At 33.8% G+C, this 22773-nt stretch overlaps 1 protein-coding gene across 10 annotated transcripts in view; it reads right to left on the reverse strand.

Moving 5' to 3' along the window:
* Positions 1-22773, reverse strand: part of UNC80 (unc-80 homolog, NALCN channel complex subunit) — a 218502-nt gene that overhangs the window by 138218 nt on the left and 57511 nt on the right. For 9 of the 10 annotated variants that reach the window (XM_074298820.1, XM_074298825.1, XM_074298826.1 and 6 more), the window contains exons 16-22: positions 20129-20277; positions 17193-17359; positions 15313-15402; positions 11036-11250; positions 10531-10637; positions 5064-5160; positions 1474-1646 (exon numbers count right to left, since the gene is read on the reverse strand). In XM_074298820.1, the coding sequence (XP_074154921.1) occupies positions 1474-1646; positions 5064-5160; positions 10531-10637; positions 11036-11250; positions 15313-15402; positions 17193-17359; positions 20129-20277 (998 nt within the window). The remainder of the gene's footprint in view (positions 1-1473; positions 1647-5063; positions 5161-10530; positions 10638-11035; positions 11251-15312; positions 15403-17192; positions 17360-20128; positions 20278-22773) is intronic. The other variant, XM_074298823.1, reaches the window with a different exon arrangement.

Consider the following 22773-nt stretch of genomic DNA (forward strand, 5'->3'; position numbering starts at 1 on the left):
CATTCTAATCTTTGGGACCAATTTGGTTAGTTGGCAAGGGAAAGAGAAGGACCCACAAATATATAACCCAAGCCTGTTTCTATTCCTGCTCTAATTTTGTGATTAGGTTTTGTGATTAGGCCCTTACCTCAATGCTTGTGACAAAGTCCCAGCCTTATACCTTAGTTTAGGTTCACCATGCTTGTGCCCTTATAAGTATTCCTGGCCTAATTTCACTGTTAGAACCCATCCATAGTCACCCAACATCTAGAAAATGAGTTTTTTTTTGGTACCTGGCTTTCTCACCTGAAAGAAGTTTTAAGACAATAGATCCCAGTCACTGAGACTGTCTAACTTCTAGTTAGCTTGGAGATAGATGGATAAACTAGATATTTCAAAGGCTCTTCTAATCTTATGATTCTGTTTTTTTAATTCAATAAAGCATGCTTTCAAGAAAGAATGATGAAAATTTAAAAAACCTTCAAAAAGATAATTTTTCCCCTTTAAAATATAGCCTGCCCTGATCAGACTATACTGAAACATTGTCTCCAATTCTAGGTATGATATGGAAAGAACGAAACAGAAAAGGGCAGCCTTGATGGTAGGGAAACTATGCCATAGAAAAATCCATGGAAGCAACTAAGATTGTTTAGCTTAGTGAAATCTTAGGGAGAAAAACATAGCTGACTTCAAGTATGACTGTCATGTGTAAGAACCATTAAGACTTGTTATGCTTAGCACAAGAAAATCAATGAGTAGAAGTCACAAAGAACTACTAAGAATAATGAATGGAAGTTTCTAAGAGATAGACTTGGCTTTGATATAAAATGGGATGGGACACCTCTGGAGTTATGAGTTCTACTGCACTAGGAGAGTTCATGTAAAGGGGGCATTAGATGGCATTTGAGGTTTTTTCCAGTTCTGAGATTCTGTCATTTTGTGAATGATGATGGTGAAATGAAAAAGCATTGAATTTAGAATAGAAAGACTTGAATTCAAATACTGGCTCCGCTATTTACTATCTGTGACCTGGACCTTGCTCAACCTCTTTGACCCATACTTTCCTTTTCTATAAAATGGGAAGATGAGATAACTTTTATGATGTCTTAGTCCTCTGCCATCTCTAGAAGTGATATCTACAGACTTATAATTGTCTTATATGGTACTGGTTTGTTACAAAGTTTTCATATGCCTTAGTTTATAAAAATACAAAAATTGTCATAAAGGTTTTCCAAGTTTTAAAATTTTGGATTTATTGTTTCCCAGATTTGTTGTTATCAATATACCACAATTCTTAATACTTCAAAAGTAGAAGGTAGCTATAAGAATTAGAAGCGTTTAGCTAAATTGAAATATTTTCATTTGCTACTCTTTTTGCCTATTCTTTGCTTTGACATGCAAAGAAAGCTTTGGGTTTTGCTATTTGTGCTAATCTCAGTTGACAGTGTCACTTGGAAAATGAGAAAGATTGGTTAGAACCTTAAAATTACTTACCAGATCTAGGGCAGCTGCCAGGATGGAGGCATCAGGAATAGTACCTGGTTCACAGCAGTTTAACAGAAACTGAAATCTCTTCATGCCTTGTCTAATTGCTCCCAGATTCACTACATTCTTATATTTTGCCCCCTCCTGGTTGGAGCTCAGATGGTCATCAAAACTGTGGCAACCTGAAGAGGTAGACAGTATCCAATGGGAGAGAAAATTGGAGCAGATATTTAAAAGAGCTGCAAAAGTTGTTTCACCTATTCCTCTCCCATTTCTTCTCTCAATATCAATAAATAACAAACATCTATCAATAGTTAGTTATTTATTAAGCACCTTATATGTGGCAGGCATTGTGTTAAATGCTGATCTAAACAAAACTATGACTGAGATTGCAGGTATTTAATGAATCTCGTAGTAAATAAAAATGTGGTTTCATTTTAAAATAAAAGGGAAGAGTATATTAAAATATGGATCACATGATATGATCTGAGGCTTAGAATGTAGAAAAAATCCCAAAGAATGAAACATGAAAGTCAGCCTAGGAAGAATAGAAAACCCTTAAGAATGGAATTCTCAAGACCCAAAGAAAATCAGTTTGATAATAAGGAAAAAATGGAAGCTTTTTGAAGAGACTGATGTGAGTGCACAGGAAATCCCCCTACTTAACTTAGATCTTTAAAAGCCTTATTCAGAAGATGAAAGCAAGAGCAGATAATGGTAAAATTAATGCAAAAGCATGACACAGTCTTGTAAGAACAGTGTTAGAAGTAATAAAATTAGGTATGAGTTTTAGCCATCCGGGAAAGCTAAATAAAATAATAAAAATAGGAATGATTATTGTTCTGGTATAGGAAATAAGAACAAAAAGATAATAGCATTGTTTGGGGTGGATGAGACAAGAATGAGATATGGTACAAAGAAATTAGACTATTTAATTCTTATTTTTCTTCTGCTTTCCTTAAAGAGAATACTCTTTGAACAGGAAAGGACAAAATAATAATGACTAATAGTTAAAAATCAAGATAATTAAGGATATAAAGAAGCTAAAGTCCATTTAGGTGGCTTGGACAAGTTCAAGGTCACACTTCCTCATAGGAAGTGCTTTGAACTATAAGATTAGCTGAGGGCAAGTGTCGTTTTGGTTTTCAAGAAAGGAAAGAAAATGGAAAGTAAAAACTGAAGGCAAAATACTAGAAAATATTACTCAAAGGAAGATTACTGGAAATCTAGAAAAATATGCAATAAACATAAGGAGTCAGAACAATTTCATCAAAAACAGATCATGAAGAGAACTTAGAACTCTTAAAAAAGGGAGATTATTAAAATTTTTACATTTAAGTAGGAAATATTCAATGAAATAAAAATATATAATAAATAAAAATTATTTCATAAAAAAGAACAGACCATTCTTTGTTAATCTCATTTTTAAATTTTTTAAAAATTAGAGCCAGTAGACTGATAGACGCAGAGAATGCTATGTAAAGGGAACATCTAGATTTCTACAAAGATTTTGATAAAGTATTATGCTACTCTAATGAAAAATATGGAGAGATGTGGGCTACATAAAATGAATAATAATTAATTATTAGATGTCAAAGTGGAAGTAGGTGTCCAATGTAGTGTCTTGGTCCATTTCTCAATGCTTGGTTCTGTGAAGTTTAATGTTTTCTTAATGACTTGGATAAATACTTAAATGGAATGTATGTGGTGTGTGTGTGTGTGTGTGTGTGTGTGTGTGTATACTTAAAGAGAACAGAAAACAGTGTTAACTAACTGGATAATAGAATTGAAAAGGAATTGTGCTGAAACTAAAAACATAAAATTAAAAGGGCTAAATGTAAAATTTTTTACCTAGGTTAAAAAAAATCAACTTCAGAAATACAGTATGAGGGAGGAGATACAAAATAGCAATTTATTTAAAAATGACTGGGGTATCTATAAACTTGATATATGTTCAATTGTGCTGTCAGTCACAAAAGCTATTGTAATCTTATGCTATGGCATAATGCCATTAATTTGGAAAAGAGGATAAAAATGAAAATCACCAATGCTGAATGGGCTTTAAAAAGATAGGCATAAACAAAATAAATAAACTCTTGCTAGAATTCTGATTTAGACTAATTTCTGTGTAACAACATGCAATAATATAAGAGATGTCATTAAACTATTCATACTCTTTCACTGAACAATTTCTATTTTTAATAAATACACCAAAAAGGAAGAAAATGGAAAAATTCCCATATGTATGAAAATATTAGGAGTTATCTTTTTAATTGCATAAAAAATCTGGAAATAAAGTGATTATAATCATCTGGGGAATTACTGAACATACTATTGTATAAGAATGTCATGAAATAATATTTTGATTAAATGATATTTGTAATATAGTAGCTACTGGCACATAGTAGCCACTACAAAAGTACTTTTTTCTTTTTCTATCCTTCCTTCCCTGCCTTTCCTTTTGCCCTAAAAATAATGCAGCCTAATCCAACACAAGTATTTGTGTGTCTGTCTGTATGCATGTGGATGTGTGTGTGTGTGTGTGTGTGTATATATATATATATATATATATATATGTATGTATGTATTTGTCAATAATGCACTATGCTTATCCTTGAAATCATATGTTTCTTGTTCTAAGAAGTAAAGTATATTTCTCCTTGGTCCAATGGTTCTCAAATATATGTGTGTGTGTGGGTGTGTGGGTGTATAATGTATGCATGCATATAAATGCATATATACATGTATACAGAAAACGTTGGAAATAATAGTCACACTGAATTCCGATGGGGCTATATTTTGAATATTATGTTTATTATGTGCAGTTGTGGCCACATTTTTACATGAGAACTTTATAATTTGTAATTGATCCAGAATATAATCAGAAGGCCTTAATAATAGAAATCCTGTCATATGAAGAAGAGTTGGAGGATCTGGAAATGTTTAGCTCAGACAAGAAAAGACTAAAGGAAGAGATGATATTGTATTCTAATATTTGAAGGTTGGTACAAGAAACAAATTATTCTCTGCAGCTTTAGAATATAAATAAAGGGTAGACTTGGTCAAATTTCCACAGAGGAGTATTCCAGTCATATTATTAAGGAACAGACTGCATTGTGAAGTAAAAAGCTTTCTAATCCTAGAATTATTCAATCAGAGGCTGGATAAAAATTTGTAAGGAAAGCTGTTAAAAACACATATGTATGTATGCATATGTAAAATAAACACATACAAATATATATAAACATACACACATATATAAATATACAAAATACATATGTATCTATCTACCTATGGAAAGTCATAGTACATGACCTTTATGATCCAATCCCACTCTCATATCCTATGCTATTATGATCCTAATAACAAATTGGGAAGAAAAATGGCAAGAGAAAGCAAAATAACCAATAGAAAGGATATAAAGGAAATATGAAAATATTATAAAATAAGAGGAAAAAGACAAAAAAGGAGAGAAAGAATATAGGCATAAAGGGAAAAAATAAAAGGACAAATGGGAATAGATTTTTAAAATTTAACCATACTTTTTTCTTCAGTATAATGAAGCCTAAATGAATTTCTGATGGTTACATGTCATTTACCAAGTCTTTTGAAGAAATTCTCTTCATCATCTCTTCCATTCTCCATCCCACTTCCTGGTCCTCCTTCAGATAGTTTTACTGCACTGGTGAACTTAACCTGAGAAAATAGAAAACTGGTTTTAAGAATAAAGCTAAATTAGATGGCAGCATGTTCTGGCGTGACTCTAATCCTTGCCTTGGAAATGAAGTGTTTTTAGCACATAAACTTATTTTAGGTTCTTCAGGATTCTTCAATAAATTGTGTTAATCATTATAGTATATTCTCACATGCTGGTGAAAATATTGCAAAACAAATGGCAGCACAGTCAGAAACCAGATTAGATTTTTGATCATGAAGCATTAAGAAAAATTTTTAGTAACAATAATGATATTATTTTCCTATTGTTGTCATTCAAGGGAGCCTCAATTCAAAGTCATCAGCAAAACCAGTCTTCCTTTCCCTAATCCACTTCAAATGGATAATAAAATGCTAAAGAGAACTAAACATAATAAAATAATTTTTAGAAAGGCTCAGCATAACTTAATTTACCATTAATGCACTATGCTTATTCTTGAAATCATATTTCTTGTTCTAAAAACTAAATTGTATTTCTCTTGGCCCAATGGTTCTAAAACTTTTTTATACTTTAAAATTCCAAGGCAGGAATAACAGCAACAAAATAGATTTCAAAAAATTAAAGAAAATGAAAAGAGAAGAAAATGGGTTATGGGGGGGGGGGAGAAATCACATTTTTGTTGCAATTTTTTGGTTAAAGTTCTTTATTCTATTTATTTTTTTTTCCAAAGATGTGATTTCATCCATGTAGGAAGCAGCCAGGGAGAAAACTCCATCCACCAATGCATAGCAGTGACTGTTGTCAATTTATAATCTTAGAGAGTCACTCGAGATACTGAAAGCTTGAGTGACTTCTCATGGATTACACAACCAGAATATTAGAGGCAAGTCTGGAAACCAATTTCTTTTGGTCTTTCAATGTAGCTCTCTATCTACGCAATTAATTTTCTTCTCTAAAGTGAATCTTATATACATTATTAAAAAAATTAAATCTTGTTACTTTATCATGATCAATTGAAAATCTTGTTTGTTCACTCTATGACTTCGTTTAGCTTATGCATACTAAGTTTGGAATTAAAAACTAAACAAAATATTGTATCCCTAGAAACTAATATTGCCTGGTTTAAAATAGGTATTGAAAACATGCATGTTAATTGCTTGAAACAGACAATAAGAAAGGACTCCAAGTTAAGGAAAAGATGCCAGACCAGAGACAATGGCTTCTTACCAGCTCCAGGAGCAAATACAAATATTATGTTAGGTATTAAAATCCCTTCATAAACTAGCCTCTTCCTATCATTCCAATCCTCTTATACTTTATTCCTCAACACATCCTCTTTGGATCAAAGATATTGGCTTCCAGATCATTTCATGAACAAGACATCTTGCCTCCCAGCTCTGGGGATTTTCTCTGGTTGGCCCTCATGCTGGAAATGCTTTTCCTCTTCCACTCTGACTACTGATGTCCCTGGGTCCCTAAAAATTCCAACTAAAATCCTACCTCCCATTTGAAGCCTTCTCCAATATCTCTTAATTCCAGAAGCTTTCCTCTGTTAATTATTTCTTATTTACCTGTATAAGGCTTGCTTTGTATATATTTGTTTGCATGTTGTTTCTCCCATTGGATTATAAGCTCTATGAGGGCAAGGACAGTCTTTTTCTATACCTAGCATTTAGCATAGTCCCTGGCACATAGTAGATGTTTAATAAATGTTTATTGACTCTAGAACTGGAAAGAGTAACACAGATAATCATTTTACTTATGGACCAGATTCTCACAACCTGGATCCTTCCTATATTTTTAGACTTCTTTCACCTTAATCCTTCCCATACACTCCACAAATCAGTAACACTGAGCTTCTTGTTGTTCCTCACACAAGACACTGACTCTCCCAACTCCAGAATAGGGATTTCAATTCAATTCCTTTAAATCTACATCTGGTCCTGTTTCCACCTCAATGTGAACACTGCTGAGGTCTAAGGACAATGAATAGCTTGCCCATGATTAAGTTATCATTAGAAATAGGATTTCTTAACACCTAAACCAGTACTTGTCCCACCAACCACATACCTATATTTTCTTTAGCAAAATTTTCTTTTGCAAAAAAAGCTACAGAAAGAACACTACTTTTCACAAGATACTAATGAAGGGGAAAAAAAACACTAGTAAATAATTCATGTGAGAAAGTCATTTTTGCATCCCAAACTTTAGTTATAAAGGGAACAAGTGCACATTCTACTTGAATCTAACTCTACTTTTTCCTACTAGTTTATTATTGGTATATCATGACGCCCTTGGTGTGTTGTTTCATTTTGGGTTTTCTCATTTCCTTCTGTCAATTTCTGACCATGAAGAGTAGAGAATAAAAGTAGTTGTAATGATTGTGAAGCAAAGAGAATATGAATGGTGTATACATGTTTATGTATATCTATGTATGAAATATATTTAGAGGGATATGCAGACTTACTGACAGGGTGATTGAACTGACTATGTGATAGTTTGGAAGTGCCTCATCAAATTCATAGGTATGTCATGAATTGAAAAAGGTTAGAAAATAATGCCCATTAATTGGGCATTTGGAATTATTTGAGACAATTTGAATCAAAGCAACTGAATTCAAATCCCAACCATGGAGTTCTATGAGTGTAAAGAACAATAAAGGAGGCCAGTGTTAAAAACTGCATAGAAGTAAAAAGTATCAGGATTGAAAAGAGGTCATATGATTTATAAATTTAAAAATTCACTGGTAACTTTGGAAGCAGAGGTGTCAGTTGAATGAAAAGGTTAGAAGCTAGATTGTAGAGTTATGAGGGGAGAGGGGGGAAAGAGAGAGACAGAGAGAGAGAGAGAGAGACAGAGAGAGAGAGAGAGAGAGAGGTGTGAAGGCACTGATTATAGCTGGCCTTCTCAAGAAATAATAGCCAAAAAAATTGAAGGAGACATGTGGGACAATAGTTAACTGGGAAAAATGGATCAATTAAGGTTTTTTGAGGCTGGCAGATATAGGGACATATGTGGAAACAGAGAAGCAACCATAAGCAGAAATAATTCAAAGATTGGTCATAGCAGGATGAAAGAAAAAGCAATATGCTGGGGAAGACTGAATGGATTGGGATCACCTATGCGCATAAAGGGGTTAGCCTTGGCAATAGACAGGAGCACTAAAAAAGGGGCAAAAGACATCTGAGTAAAGTAAGATGAGGCAAGGAGAGGAGAAGAGGAAGTTCTCAATTTTTCCCCATTGAATTATAAGTCAAGGTTTTCAGTGAAGGGAGCCATGTAAGGCTCCTAGAGGAATGAAAAGATTTGGAAAGAATGCTATGATAAATAGGATAGTGAATCCTAGAGAGGTCTAAAAATGATCATTTTGCTGTGCTGAGGGCCCAGTTTATATTATGTTACATGAATTAGTAGTGGACCTAGTAAGGTTTTAAATTTTTTCTCCTGCTTCATTCAGCAACATGTAAGTTGGAATGAAAACAATACTATATAGAAGTAATCCAAGATTGAGGCATAGTAGGGCAAGATTGGAAATAAGATGAGGGGGCAAGGAACTTAAGAGAAGAGAATGGTGTAAAGTTGAACTAATTCTCCAAGGGGTCAAAACAGAAAAAAGGAAAGTGCAATCATCAGTGCAGCAGTGACAGTCTGGGAAAGAACTTAATAGTTAGAGGGATCACAGGTCAAAGATAATTCAAAGAACTAGGTTTGCAATTGCAAGGCAGAAGGTGGAATGACAACAGATTGTTAAAAGATAAAGGAATTTCAATTCATGAACATGGAAATGGAAATTGGAAGGGAAGGAAATAAAAGGGTTTGATCATTTCTGTATAAATCTGTGAAGTACCCAGTATGAGGGAAGGACTTGGGGAGGAGAAAATGCCTGTGATCCAGGTATTAAAGTTATTAAAGAAAGAGCATCTTAGAGGACATTAGATGACATTTATCAGAATTGGGTGATAGATATGGATTGAATGAATCTTAAAAGGGATGAATTTACTAAGTGATGGCATTAGAAAGAGTTCCTCAAAATGGCAATGGGGAGCAAGAAGTAATCTAACCCTCTATCTGATCAGGGAGTAGAAGAATATGAGTGACAGTATAACCAGTGCTGGAAAAGATGGGTAGGGAAGTTGTGTCAGTTATGAAAGGGCCAGGTTTTAATGACTGCAAGAAGATGGAAAAAAAACAGGAAAGAAAATGGTTTAATAAAAAAGGTAATTTGTTACCTATGGATGCTCAGAGAGCACAGTAGAAAGGAAAGGTAGCTTTTAAGCATGGAATTGGGGGTGTAGGTGTGCAGGGATAGTTTTGGATTAAGGGGGATAGCAAGAGAGCAGGCAAGGAGGAGAGAGACAACAAGGATTAGATAATGACAACGAGGTTCAGAATGGCTGGAATGGGAATAGTATGACAGGGTACAAATCTGTTAATCATTGAGGAGTGAATTCAGATGGTTTCTCAACATCTGGCCTCAGGGTAGAGAATTTTCAGGACATTAGAGAACAGTGTATAGTTGGAAAGCTAGAAGAAGGGAAGTAGAATTTATACAGGTGACTATGGAGACAGTGCTATGGTATTCCCTTCCTTCCAGGTATGCATGGGCAGCAGAGGTGGTAAGAGGCGGTAAGATAGAATGTCAGAGAGACTAGCAAATTACTCTTCATTTCTCATAACAAACTACTTCCAAGGCCTATGTTTGAGTGGTCATTGTGACCATATGGTTTCTGTAAATGCAAAGTACCTGTGGGAAATAACTCTATTCAAAAGGTGATGTTCTTCTCTATGTGCCAAATGATGTTTTTTTTTTTTTTCTTACTTTTGCTTGCACACAATGGATCAGATTTTTTCACTTATTTTTAGTCTAAATTGTAAACAGTGTGTTTTCTTTCCATAACATCAAGATTCCATTAAATTGTTTATTTTCAACATTAAAAATCTGCCAAATTATGATTATAGACAGAGCTGGAAAGGAACTTGAGGCCAGAGTATCCAAGCCTCTCATTTTGCAGAACAGAAAGGTGAGATTAGAAGAAGTTAAATGATTTGGTGAGAAATAGGATTTGAATTAATATATTCCTGATTTTAAGACTAGACCTCTACCTACTGTGCCTCTAAAGTACGTGCATACAGACTACTATTCATTGTCAATTTCAATTGCTTTTCTTTGATATTTTCCAAATTTGTTCACTTTAAAGTCCTCTTTAATCACACCTCAGTGGACTTCTGGGGTGAACAGAATGCTGGATTTGAAGTAAGACACTAGATTCAATTTTTGCCTTTTTCACTTACTAGTTGTGTATTTGATAACCTTTAAGTTTCCTGGTTCTAAATCTATCACTCTATAATATACCCAGAACTGAAAGTTTTATTAGTCATCTAACTTTCCCAAAAAATGATGATTAGTTTACCTTCGAGCTTTGCCTGATGAAAGAAAGACGGTCTACTGAGCTAATGTCCAAGAGATCTTCTACACCATCCGCTAGGCCCGAGAGAGATGATCTCTTTAGCCAGTTTCCTATTTAATAAACAAAGTCTATTAACACAGTTCAATATTGTCTCCAGTCTCAATAAGGTAAAAATTCTAGGATATAGCCTTAAAACAGGGAAAGGACCAATATGACGGAATATGAATGAGAAGAAATTCTTCAATTTATATGTTTTGGGTGAAAGTGTGCAGTATTGGACTTTAAATAATATGGTCATGTCCATTGCCTAGGGCACTACTTGGGACACAAGAAATGGTTAAAGAATACTTTTTGATTGATTAACAGGATGAATTAATAAATTCCTCCCAATCAACTGGGTGGAATTCCTGCCCCCTCTTAAACTGCCAGTATACTTATGTACAAAATAAAATACATACATACATACATACAAAAATTTAAAAATAAATAAATAAATAAATAGACCTACTTTTACCTATGGGGAGTTTGAGTTTCTTTCGAAGTGAAATCCTCCGGGAACGTGAGCGGGATCGCCTATCAGTGGTTGTCCCAGAGTGAGCTGTGGTACATTCTGATGTGTCCTGCTCTGATTGGCTGCTGGTATCACTTGCTGCACTCTGAGATTTGAACATCTTGCGCCAAAAATCTTTGCGTCCTAAATTTGCCCCTTGCATTTGTTCATCACTGTGAGCAAACAAAGTCAAGGATTAATAGCAGCAAAACTCACTTTTTTCAGTGACCACAAAATGATCATACTTTTAATCTATCCTCCAAACTTGCCAGTGTGCATTATCTCATACTTAATTTTAGGTAATTGTATTATTATTGATAAGGAAAATAGTGTGGGAATCTTTTAGTGAATCATAGAACCAGAAGAGATTTTAGAAATTGGATATAATTCAAGGATAAAGACAAATTAAGTGCTTTTTAAGGTTAGAGTTTGAGATGGGATTTGAACTAAGTTTTCCTGACTTGCCAAGACTGGTTATTAAATTTTTACCAGCACACCACTGCATTGATTCCGCCCAAAGGTATGCAGAACCATTGTTATATTGTCAAATGAATGTGCCCTCATCTATTTTCTTTTACTTTTTAAAAAATATATGTGTTTAATTTGACAAGCATTTTAGTTCCTGTGAGTCATGATAAAAGAGACAATTCATTCTAAAATGTCATTAACTTTATAACTCATTCTGGTAACAGTTATTACAAAGCTTAGGGACTGAAAGTTCCAACTACTGAGAAATGAGAGACACTTCAATTAGGTTTTAGAAATCAACATGAACCAGAAACAAGTGCTATAGCCAGTGTTTATGGGATTTTAAACAATAATTTTAAATTTGCTTGCAGACCTTGGAGACAGATTTGGAATCTTTCCTAGGTGCAGTGTAAAATATTCATTTTTTCACATAGCTTTTATGGAGAAATATATAGAATCCAATTACATCTCGCCAAAGCTTGCCAGTGATTTGTATCCTCTGAATTCTTATTTGTTAACCTGAAGTTTTAGGGTTGTTTTTTTTTTTTCTATTCTAAAATGAACTCATGCTAGTTTGCTGGAAGTGAATTCCTCTGCAGGGTCACATCAAATATTCATGTTGCATGCAGTTTCTCACCTACAGAGAATTCATGACATTTTGATCAGGGTAGGAGTAAACTCTCTGAAGAGGAATAAAAGGATCCAGTGGGACCATTTATCAGCTTTGCCTGAGAGGGTGGTACATTAGCTTTGTCTAATGAGTTTATATCAATACTGAGTTCCAGAGAAATGAGAACTTAAAAACCATTATTAATTTGAGTATTACTCAGTCAATGTGACCTTTATAGAAAGGAAGAAGAGTAAAAAAGAACATAGGCAAAGGAAAGAATAAGAAATATGGGGGGGAGTAAATATGTGCAGAGTTATAAATAATATAGGTCACTGAGACTTTGTCATAGAGTGCCAACAGGGATAGAGAACAGGCATGGGGTCAATTGTGGACTTAAAGCATAGTTTGAGCAAAGAATCACCAACTGATCTCTTGTCTCATGCTGTTGATGGAGGAAGTTTGTTGTGACTTGTCTGTGGCAGGATGACAGGTCCCATCAGGTCCCATCACTATGATGATGCTTTTCTAGGGAGTCCTCTTTACTATCACACTAGTGCTATTGAATTCAAATGGAGTGGACTACTTACACATTTTAGAACTTGGGAAACTGTATCATGTGGGATGTATTGGGTCAGCACATGTCAGTCTTATATATTTTGGCAGAAGAGATTTCAAAAGGTTCCAAGAAAGAATAGCTAGTATCACATGGATGAAATTCTTGGAAGAAATCAACTATTAAAACTCTAAAGAATGAGATTATGAAAGCTCAAAGAGAAACATTTATTCTGTTTAGCCCAGATCAGAAGAAAAAATTAGAAACAATTATTTAGAAATTATAAAGAGATTTACTATTAAGAAAAATCCCCTAACAATTTTTGTCATTGCTGTTAATCATTTCAGTGGTATCTAACTCTTTATGACTACGTTTTGGAATTTTCTTGGCAAAGATACTAGAGTGGTTTGCCATTTCCTTCCCCAGCTCATTTTAGAGATGAGGAACTGAGGCAAACAGGGAAAAGTGATTTGCCCAGGAATACACAGCTAGGAAAGGTCTGGAACCAGATTTGAACTCAAATCTGAGCTACACAAAAGTACAATGAACTGCTAATAGTGGGTGGAGAGTGAACTTGCTTTATGTTGCTGAATTTCTCTCTCCTCCTGCCCCTTACTTGAATATTAAGTGAAGACCAAATAACATTTCTTGGTCATACTATGGAAATTTTCATTTATGTACAGGTTTGACTGATATATCTTCTCTGAATTCTAAGACTCTGAGTCCAATTCCTTTTCTTGGATTTGTCTGGAATTTTGTTACTTTATGCCTTAGTTTCCTTTTCTGCAAAAAGAAGGCCATATTATCTATTGTGTTTAAAGTAAAAGAAGCTGTTGATTCATATGGAGCTCCAAATCAGGTGTTAGCACACATCAAAATTTCTGAATTTACTGAGTGGCTCCATCTAAGAAAGGCAGAGCTAGCTGCTGATCTTCAATCTGTAGAGGTTTGAGGTTAGCTTGTAGGCAGAGAACTGGGGTAAAAGGGAAGGAGAAACATGGAAAACAAATTTCTCCTTTCTCTTTTACCCTTGCCAGAATACTAGTATATTCAAAATAGACATTCTTCTGGCCAAAAGGAAAACTCAAAGAGGAGAATATATCTAATAGAGGGGACAAAAGGGAGAAACATTTTTTTCTACTGATTACATGATTGAGAATGGATGAAATAGTTGATAAGCAAAATGAATTTTGATGAACTCATGATATAGAATAAGACACATTTATGGAGATATTCAATAAAAATTTTTGTTTGATTATGCATATTTTTAAGTTATTATGATTTGTTCTCCACACCCCTCTACATAGAAAGTGGATAGGAGTGAAAGTCAATATTGATTAATTAAAATTTGAAAAATATCTTACAAAGTTAAAAAAATAACTGCTGATTTGTCATTGTTGAAATATATGATGATGACTAAAATATGATTACAAATGAATAAATCAAGAGGTGCATGTTTATAGGATATGTCTTCAGAGCCATATGTAGTTAAATAACATTATAGCTTGAAAGCTATATTAATATATTAATGAGTTTTTCATAGCACTATTTCTGTTTTTTAAGCACTTAACACATCTGCCACATCATGATAAAGCTGATTTGATATCTTTAAGCTTTGCGAATGTGAGAAGTGGAGAAACTGAGGAAGGGTCATTGGGTATTGCCCCAGTTGGAAAAGGATCAGATTTTGGGGGAAGAAGGGAAGCTATGTTTATTCAAAAGTAGGACAATGTAGTATTTTTATTCCATTGGTTGCTAGTACTTTATCATCCAACAGACTTACTCTTTAGTAAGTCTTTGAGTAACCATTTCTTTTAGGTACACAGATTTCTGATAGTCACTGAAGGCAGTACAAAGGATACATAATCTTCATCATCCAGGGGATTGAAGGAAATTGTACTTTTCCCAGTATAAGGAAGGGGCTGAAATATCAAGGGAGGGAAGGAGGACTCTTGAGGCACAGGACAAATTTAAGAATTTTTAATTTCCAAGGAGAGGAGAAAGGATAGATTCAGTGATCAACTGAAGGGAAGAAAAAGTGTTGCTATTCCAAATTGAAAATAATCATGAGTAGTAGATGATGAAGCCTGCTGTCCATGTCCTGACAGACGTGTAATGGACTCAGGGTACAGAATGAGACTTTTTTGATATAGATAATGTCGAAATTTATTTGATTGACTATGTAAATTATTACAAGTATTGGAGAAAAAATATATTTGTTAAATTGAAATAAAATTAAATAATAAAAAAGAAATAAGATTGGACAGTCAGAAATTATATGATTGAGAGGCATTTCTGGTCACCATGTTGAAGGGTTTGAATTTAACTGGGCAATAAGAAGTATCTGGAAATTTTTAATAGCAAATCAAAATGAGATATCCAGAAAATCAATTTGTTCATAATATATAGAACCACATACAGGGAGAATATAATATAGACAAAATTTTAAAAACTCTTTAAGGCTTAGCCTAGAGTGAAGGGAGAAGAATCAGAAAGGAACAAATGAATGTGAACCATTTTAATGGACAATTCAACAATTCCATAATAGAATTTTTTCTTTACTGAAAAGTCATTGGGATATATCTCTGCTTCTCTGCTACTTACTGCTCTGGAGTTTGCAAGGGGCGGCCAGACATGTAGCTGCGACACTCATCAGCTGCTGATACCTGGCCTTTGTCTATTCCAGCCTCAGACCTGTGGGAATAGTTTATTCTATCAATTAAAATATGTTAATTTCCATTCAATAAAGTGGGCAGACATTTGTAAAAACAAACTTGATACTGATAATACACACAATACTAAAACAATCTTTAATCCTGTTGAAAATGCCATCATTTAATAATAATATATACTTTATATTAAGATCTAACAAATGTGAATTTAGCTCTTGCTCCTTTTAAATGTAGGAAAGGGATTGGACCTGTTATTTTATTAATAATTAAGAATTCCCAAATGGAGAAGTTCATTCTACCAATGCCTATGAATACCTTCTCTCCAATTTAAAGAGTTGCTTAGAGGGATTGCCCAGAGTCATATAAGCAGAATGTGCTGGGGGGGGGGGGGGGAAGGGGGATCTTGAACTCAGTCTTTTCTGGCTTCAAGTCTAACTCTATTTAGTATACAATTCAGCATGGCATGCTGGGAGAGACACAGAAACTATGATTCCATGGTATATAGAAATCTTAGATAAGGAAACTGATTCATAATCTTAGAACTATATCTAGATCAGAGATGTTAAATATGTGATCCATATGGTCTATAATAATGTAAAAGCCAAAATAAGATAAAAATGGAATTGGGTAATGTTTACCAGAATAAATAAAAATACAAAAAATGGAGATAATATCACATTTTAAAACTCAGTGAATTTGTACCCCACATAGATATGTATATCTATATGTATATTCTTATGCATAGATTAGTAGTTCCCAGTTATTTTTGAACTGGTCCACAGCACTAAGACATTATTGGCTTGCCCAGAAAATACAATATGCTTCAGAAGGAGAAGTTGAACCTAGGATCTTCTGCTCAAAGGTTAGCCTTCTATCTACTATGATATACTCCCTCTGACATTAAAATACATCCTGATAATATGCTCTCCAAATAAAGTTATTAAGTCATATAGCATGAAGAACCTCAAATTTAAGTATTTACAGATTATTAAAAGAAAAAAAATGGAATAATTGAAAAACTAATCCTGGTCCTGGACACTAGATAACTAAACTTCTATTATTTTTCTATTACTAGAGAGACTGAGGACTACTTTAGTTGTATATGGTATACATAATATGATTTTTGGCATTTTGGCATTTATGTTACAAGAGAGGGTTTAATTGAAATCGATAACATGTCTAGAAATGACTGTGATGCAAAAACAAAAGACATGGACATTTTTTTTAATTTAGAGGTTTCTCTTTATATCTACTAGGACACAGAATTTTTTATATATCACACATCAAACGAAATTCGATATTTCTAACAGAAAAATAATTTAGGAAATTTTCTTTGTTTATCAATCATATTCTGCTGCTTTACTTCAAATGTGTCTAAAAAGGCAGCTATGACATAGTGGAAAACTAGCCTTCATGCCAAGAAAATGTGGGTCTAAGCCCCACTTTTGACTCATACTGCTCAGGTGACCCTGGCCAAAGTATTTAACTTCTCCATACCCTAAATTACTAAGGCTATAAGTATAACACACACACACACACACACATATAGATGCACATTTTTTTTCCTATAGGGTCAATGAGCTAATACTCATTGTTTTATTTTTTTTTCCTAAGGGTAGAGCTAATACTCATTGTTTTATTGAGCCTAATATCTACTAAAGACACTGACATTGTTAGTTAAGAGAAGGGTCAACGACTCCTATGCTTATAGAACCACCAGGATCTGAATACAAAATGCAAAGGAACAAAATACTACATTGTCATAGATTGAGAGAAACATTCAAAGAGTTCCTTTCCCACAGACAAACATACCTTTTGCTTCCTGAGGGTTTTGAGTCCTGCTCTGCCTCCTCTGATCTTTTCCCTGGGGCTAACTTTTCTGCGCTGTCTAGCAAGGCACTCAGGGCCACCCTCCTGAAAACATTTCCATGAGCTTCTTTGATGAATTGAACCAGCTGCCGGATGTCACAATAGAGCCCCTGTGTAATGACAAGCATAATGTATAGCAGGAAAGAGAGGAAACTGTATCAACAGATAGTTTTCTTATGAAGTCTGATCATGCTGAAATTAATAAAATGAATGATTTACCACTGCACTTAATATACACAGAAATCTTTCAGGTGAAAACTTGAAGAACAATTTCATCCTATATTTCTAGAAAAATTAAAGTAAATTGTCACTAGGTTTGTACTTGAAAGATCAAAGAAATTTTTAAAGGATCCAAATGTATGAAAATATTTATAATAGTTTTTTTTTTTCTGGTAGCAAAGAACTGGAAATTAAGATAGTGCCCATAAATTGGAAATGAATAGATTTTTGAAGTTATATTTGTATGTATACATGTATACACATAAACAACGTAAATGTGCCTATATAATATCTGTAATGAGAAGCCATTGTGCTATGATGAAAGGGACAGTTTAGAAAAATATGAGAAGACCTTGGTATGAACCAAAAAGGAGTAAAAAGAACAGAACTAGGAGAAGAATGTATATAATAACAAAAATATTGCAAAGATAACATTTGAAAGACAGCTCTGATCAATAAAATGACCAACCACAATACTGAAGCACTAATAATAAAGCTTGCTGCACACTTCCTTTCAGAAAAGTGATGGACTCTGGGTAAAATATGAAAAAAATGTGTTTTAGATATGGTCAATGTAGAAATAGTTTCTTGTTTTTTCATTACCTATTCATGCTTATTACAACTTGTTTTTCCCCAGAGAGAAGGTGAGTGGAAGATAAAATAGATTTTTGGTAATTGAAAAAAATAAAATTAACTTAAAAATGGTCAGTTGTGGTACATTAGACTTCAAAAATATTATCAGATACAATGTAATAATTATAAGGCTATAGCCCCATTTCTCTAATTCCAAGTCTTCTATGGACAATTCTTAATTATGATCAAAGAAAGAAGTGGAGAGCAGCTACTCTTTTGGGGTTTTGGTTCTAGTCTTTTACCTTTGTCCAAAAGTATTTTTAAACAATCACCTTCCCCTCAATTAAAATTGGTATACTCTCTTCTGCAATAAGCCAGATCATTTCAAAAACAATGTGATACAATGGAAAAGTTCAGAGATACATGCCACTTTTATAATACATATAAAAACCTGTTCACTTCTAGCTCAAAATGATATTTAAATAGCATTATTTGTTCTGTATGGATCTAAAGAATTATTTTGGTCAATCAATTCCAATTGGTCTATTACGATTCATTGAAATATGGATATTTGTGATGAAATTGTCTTGCTTGTGATCAGTAATGAGGATGGGGCCAGAATGGGGATAAGTAAACCCTCAAAAAGGTATTTTTGAGACACCTAGTCATTGAGAACCTTGCTCTGATGATTTTGTAATTTAGGAAAAATAGCTTTATCTTGACCTCACTTTGTTTAGTCTATTTTCAAATCTACATCTTTCAATTCTAAATGCTTTTCTGAATTTGAACAGTAACTGTACGCCATCTTCCCACCACTAACTTAAGTGCAAATGGGCAGAATTATGCATATGAGGATGTTACATGTGTAACTTGTTAGATTGCAGCAGGATCTGCAGGCATCTATTTCAGTCAGCTTTGACTAAACTATCCCAAGCTACAATTTCTTCTGAAGCAATTAAGTGATCGGCTCTTGCAGGCCATTCCCAGTTATGGGCAATTTAATTAACCTAGTCATGCTATTAGGAATAGTAGATGTCAGATTATAGCCTTCAACTAACATACAATGGGAACTACTCTATGACATATTTGCTTTAATTACAAAAACAAAAAATAATTTGGAATGATGTTCATAAAATCATTAGCATCTTGTTGTAACCTAAATCTACTTTATTATCTTTTAAAATTATTTTTTACACACCCAAAACACAAGCATTTCCTCATTCATAGAGAAAAGGAGGATAGCATATGAAACTGTGAATCTTCATTCTGCATGGCTTATTTCATCAAGCATTTTAAATGTTCATTCCAAAAATGCCCTAATTGTTTATGATCCCTTCTGAACTTCTTTTATTTTCTTCTATGTATTTTTAAATGACTAACATCCTTTCCTTTCTTTCTCTTATTTGCCTTGACATCACCACCCCCTCTGTAAAACCCTGCTATGTAGCAAATTAAGTATAATCAAGCAAATTGAACTCACATAATTGTCTTGTCTGAAACTGGTCATTCTGAACTTCTAACTACTAAGAGGGCATTCTGTTCTTCAAGACCTTTCTAAAATTTTCAGTTTAGTAATTATAGGATTTAAGGGCAGCCTCATACATACTATTCCAAAGAAGTTTTCTGGCTATTTATAAATTCATTCTCAGGACAAAGTTCACTCAAAACTTCCCACATTCAAGACAAGACTGGGCTTAACAATTTTAAGTAAATCCACACCTACTTTAACTTTAATTTTTTTTTTTCTTTCTTTAATGGAGCTCAAAGTCCATTGCAAACATCTCATGAGTGATCAGAGGATTTCATGAGATAAGTGATAATAATTCCTTCTCTACTTTCCTCTTTCCCATCTCAGTAATTCTTCAGTTGAGGAAAGTGGAATAAAGAGAAGGTAAATGTGCTCTTAATATTCCCTAGTAAATCACTCACTCCTAGTGCTGACAGAACAGTGACAAAATAGAAGACTCTTTTCTCCAGTCTATTATTTCCCCCCAAACCTTCCTCTGTCTTTTCTCTTCTTTGTTGCTCTGGTTTTAAGCTCTCTCGTGTATTTGAGATGACATATCCTTATGCAAAGAGATACTCACCAGGTTTTCAGGGCTATGTAGTTCATGCGTAGTAGATGCACAGCGGGTGATGAGGGATTTAAACATAGCACTGACAATAATACCTTCTACATTCTGAGCTGTGGATTTGTTGTCCACTGTGGTGAAGTTATTCCCAAACCCAGCCTTATCTGGAAAGCAAAGGTACAATTTAAAGGCAATTTGCCCAGTGGAACAATGGGATCCTGTGAACAATTCACTAGCAAAAGAAGACACATAATGAAACAAAAATCATAATAATACCCTCCAGACTTTGAAACAAATAAACAGCACTTCCTTTATAGCCTCTTCTCTTAGGTAACTTTTATCTTGTTTATAGAATCTTTTGATAGCATCTAAGGGTGAAAATAAAAAGAATGCCAGATCAATCAGAGAATCCGCTTTCAAATCTTAGCGCTAGCGTACTAGCTGTGTGAACTAAAGGAAGGCTTTGTACCTCAATTTCCTCATTTGTTAAATGAAGGGGTTGAATTAGTTGAGCTCTGAGTTTTCTTTCTACTCTAAATATATTTTATAATTCTAATCTTTTTTTTTTTTGAGAAGGAAAGACTTTCAGATGTAGAATCATTTTTTTTTTTTTTAAAGTGATTGCTTCTGTTTGAAATGGGGCCATAAGGTCTAAATGGTATATTAAAAGGTTTGCCAATATTTTCAGTAATGGGTTGCTAAATCCTCACCTAAATCATTGTATTGACAGAATAGGAAGGAAATTCTGAGAGGATGTATGAAATGATACTACAAGGCAAAAGAGCAGGAGAATTCTGACAAGGAAATTAATCCAACAACAACAACAAAAACCCCACCTTTTATCAGGCACCAATAGCAAAAGGCAAACTATGCACAAGGAAGAAGCATGGGATGGTGGATAGTGATTATGTTCAGATCTTGCTTTTAACAAGTGTGGCCATGGAAAACTCAAGTTTTCTGAGTTTCAAACAAAATTTTTTTTTGAGGCAATTGGGGTTAAGGGACTTGCCCAGGGTCACACAGCTAGGAAGTGTTAAGTATCTGAGACCAGATTTAAACTCAGGTTCCTCCTGACTTCAGGGCTGGTGCTCTATCTGCAACTCCTAGCTACCCCTCAAACAACTTTTAAAGGCAAGGAGTTAGAGGCCAAATCATCAATAGTTAATGGTGATGTTTCTCACATCAGGAGTTCCTACACGTAAGAATTCACAGGTCCTAGATGTGAATATAAGCACAAGGGATTATATCATATTCTGGGAATATCAAGCATGTAATTTAGGGAAACAAGAGATTATTTTCAGCTGAGGAGAAGGAAACACCTTTGTGGAGAAGGATATATAACTTGGCCCTTTAAATAAAAGGATTTGGAGTTAAAAAGGTATTAAATGATAAAAGGATTAAAGATAAGGAGGGAGTCTAATACAGTATATATGGAGGATAAGTGGGAGCAAGGCTAATTTAACTAAGCAATAGGATATATATATATATATATATATATATATATATATATATATATATATATATATATATATATACACACACTATATATATTTATATATATAATGTATAATAAGGCTATCTAATTATACATAATAAGATGATAGGTTGGAGCTAGGCTATAAAGTATTTAAAAAACCAAGAAGATGCTTATTTCTAACCCAAACGGTAATAAGAAACTACTGGAGTTTATTGAGTAGGGGAGAGACAATTAATCCTGTATTTTGAGATGATTACTGTGGGAACTATGTGGAGGATAAATTGGAAAAAAATAAAAAAGAGGACAATTTGGAGGTAATTTTAATGGTCCATTGGAGAAGTATTTTTACTGTTGCAATTTCAACTAGAATGGTGGCCATTTATGCTTAGATATGTAATCTTCCTTGATTAAATGTAAGCTCTTGGGGTGGAATAGAGGAAGGAGTGGTTTACATTTCCATAATAAATGATTTTTGAATAGGATGGAGTGGTAAATTGGAGGGAGTACAGGATTTGGAGTTAGGAGGATCTGAATTCAAATTCTGTTTCATATATGAATTAGATAGTGACCCTAAGCAAGTCACTTAATTTCAATCTGTCTCAGTTTCCTTATTTGGAAAGTGAGGCTAATAATAGCATCTGCCCCAAAGAGTTGTGTGATAAAATGAGAGAAAATATTTGTAAACAGTCTGTAAGCTTTAAAGAACTATTTGAACACTAGATTATTATTATTATTATTAATTGATTGGAGAGAATAGGATGATATAAAGAAGAATAAATGAGATAAAATATGCAAAGTTCTTTGTACATCATAAAATTCTATAAAAACGCTAGATAGTAGTAGTAGAAGCAGTAGTAGTAGTAGGAATATAACTAGTAATGGCAGTAATTGTGCAGGTAATAGTAATAGTAGTAGTAGTAGGAGGAGGAGGAGGAGGAGGAGGAGGAAGAGAAGTGGTAGTAATAGTCTACAACTAATGTGAAGTTATGTTAGAAAAATAGGATGGAAACAACTCACAAAAGGACCTTAACAACAGGGCTAAGGAATTTATATTTTATTCTACAGGCATTAAGAGTTAAAAAAAAAAAAATAGAAAAGCAATTTTTGAGCAGAGGAGTAAGTCAGTCTTATGTCTTATAAAATTAGCATGCCTAATGAGAAAGATGTATTGGGAGGAGTTGGA

Source organism: Sminthopsis crassicaudata, chromosome 3 (genome assembly GCF_048593235.1).
Source record: "Sminthopsis crassicaudata isolate SCR6 chromosome 3, ASM4859323v1, whole genome shotgun sequence".
NCBI lineage: Eukaryota > Metazoa > Chordata > Mammalia > Dasyuromorphia > Dasyuridae > Sminthopsis > Sminthopsis crassicaudata.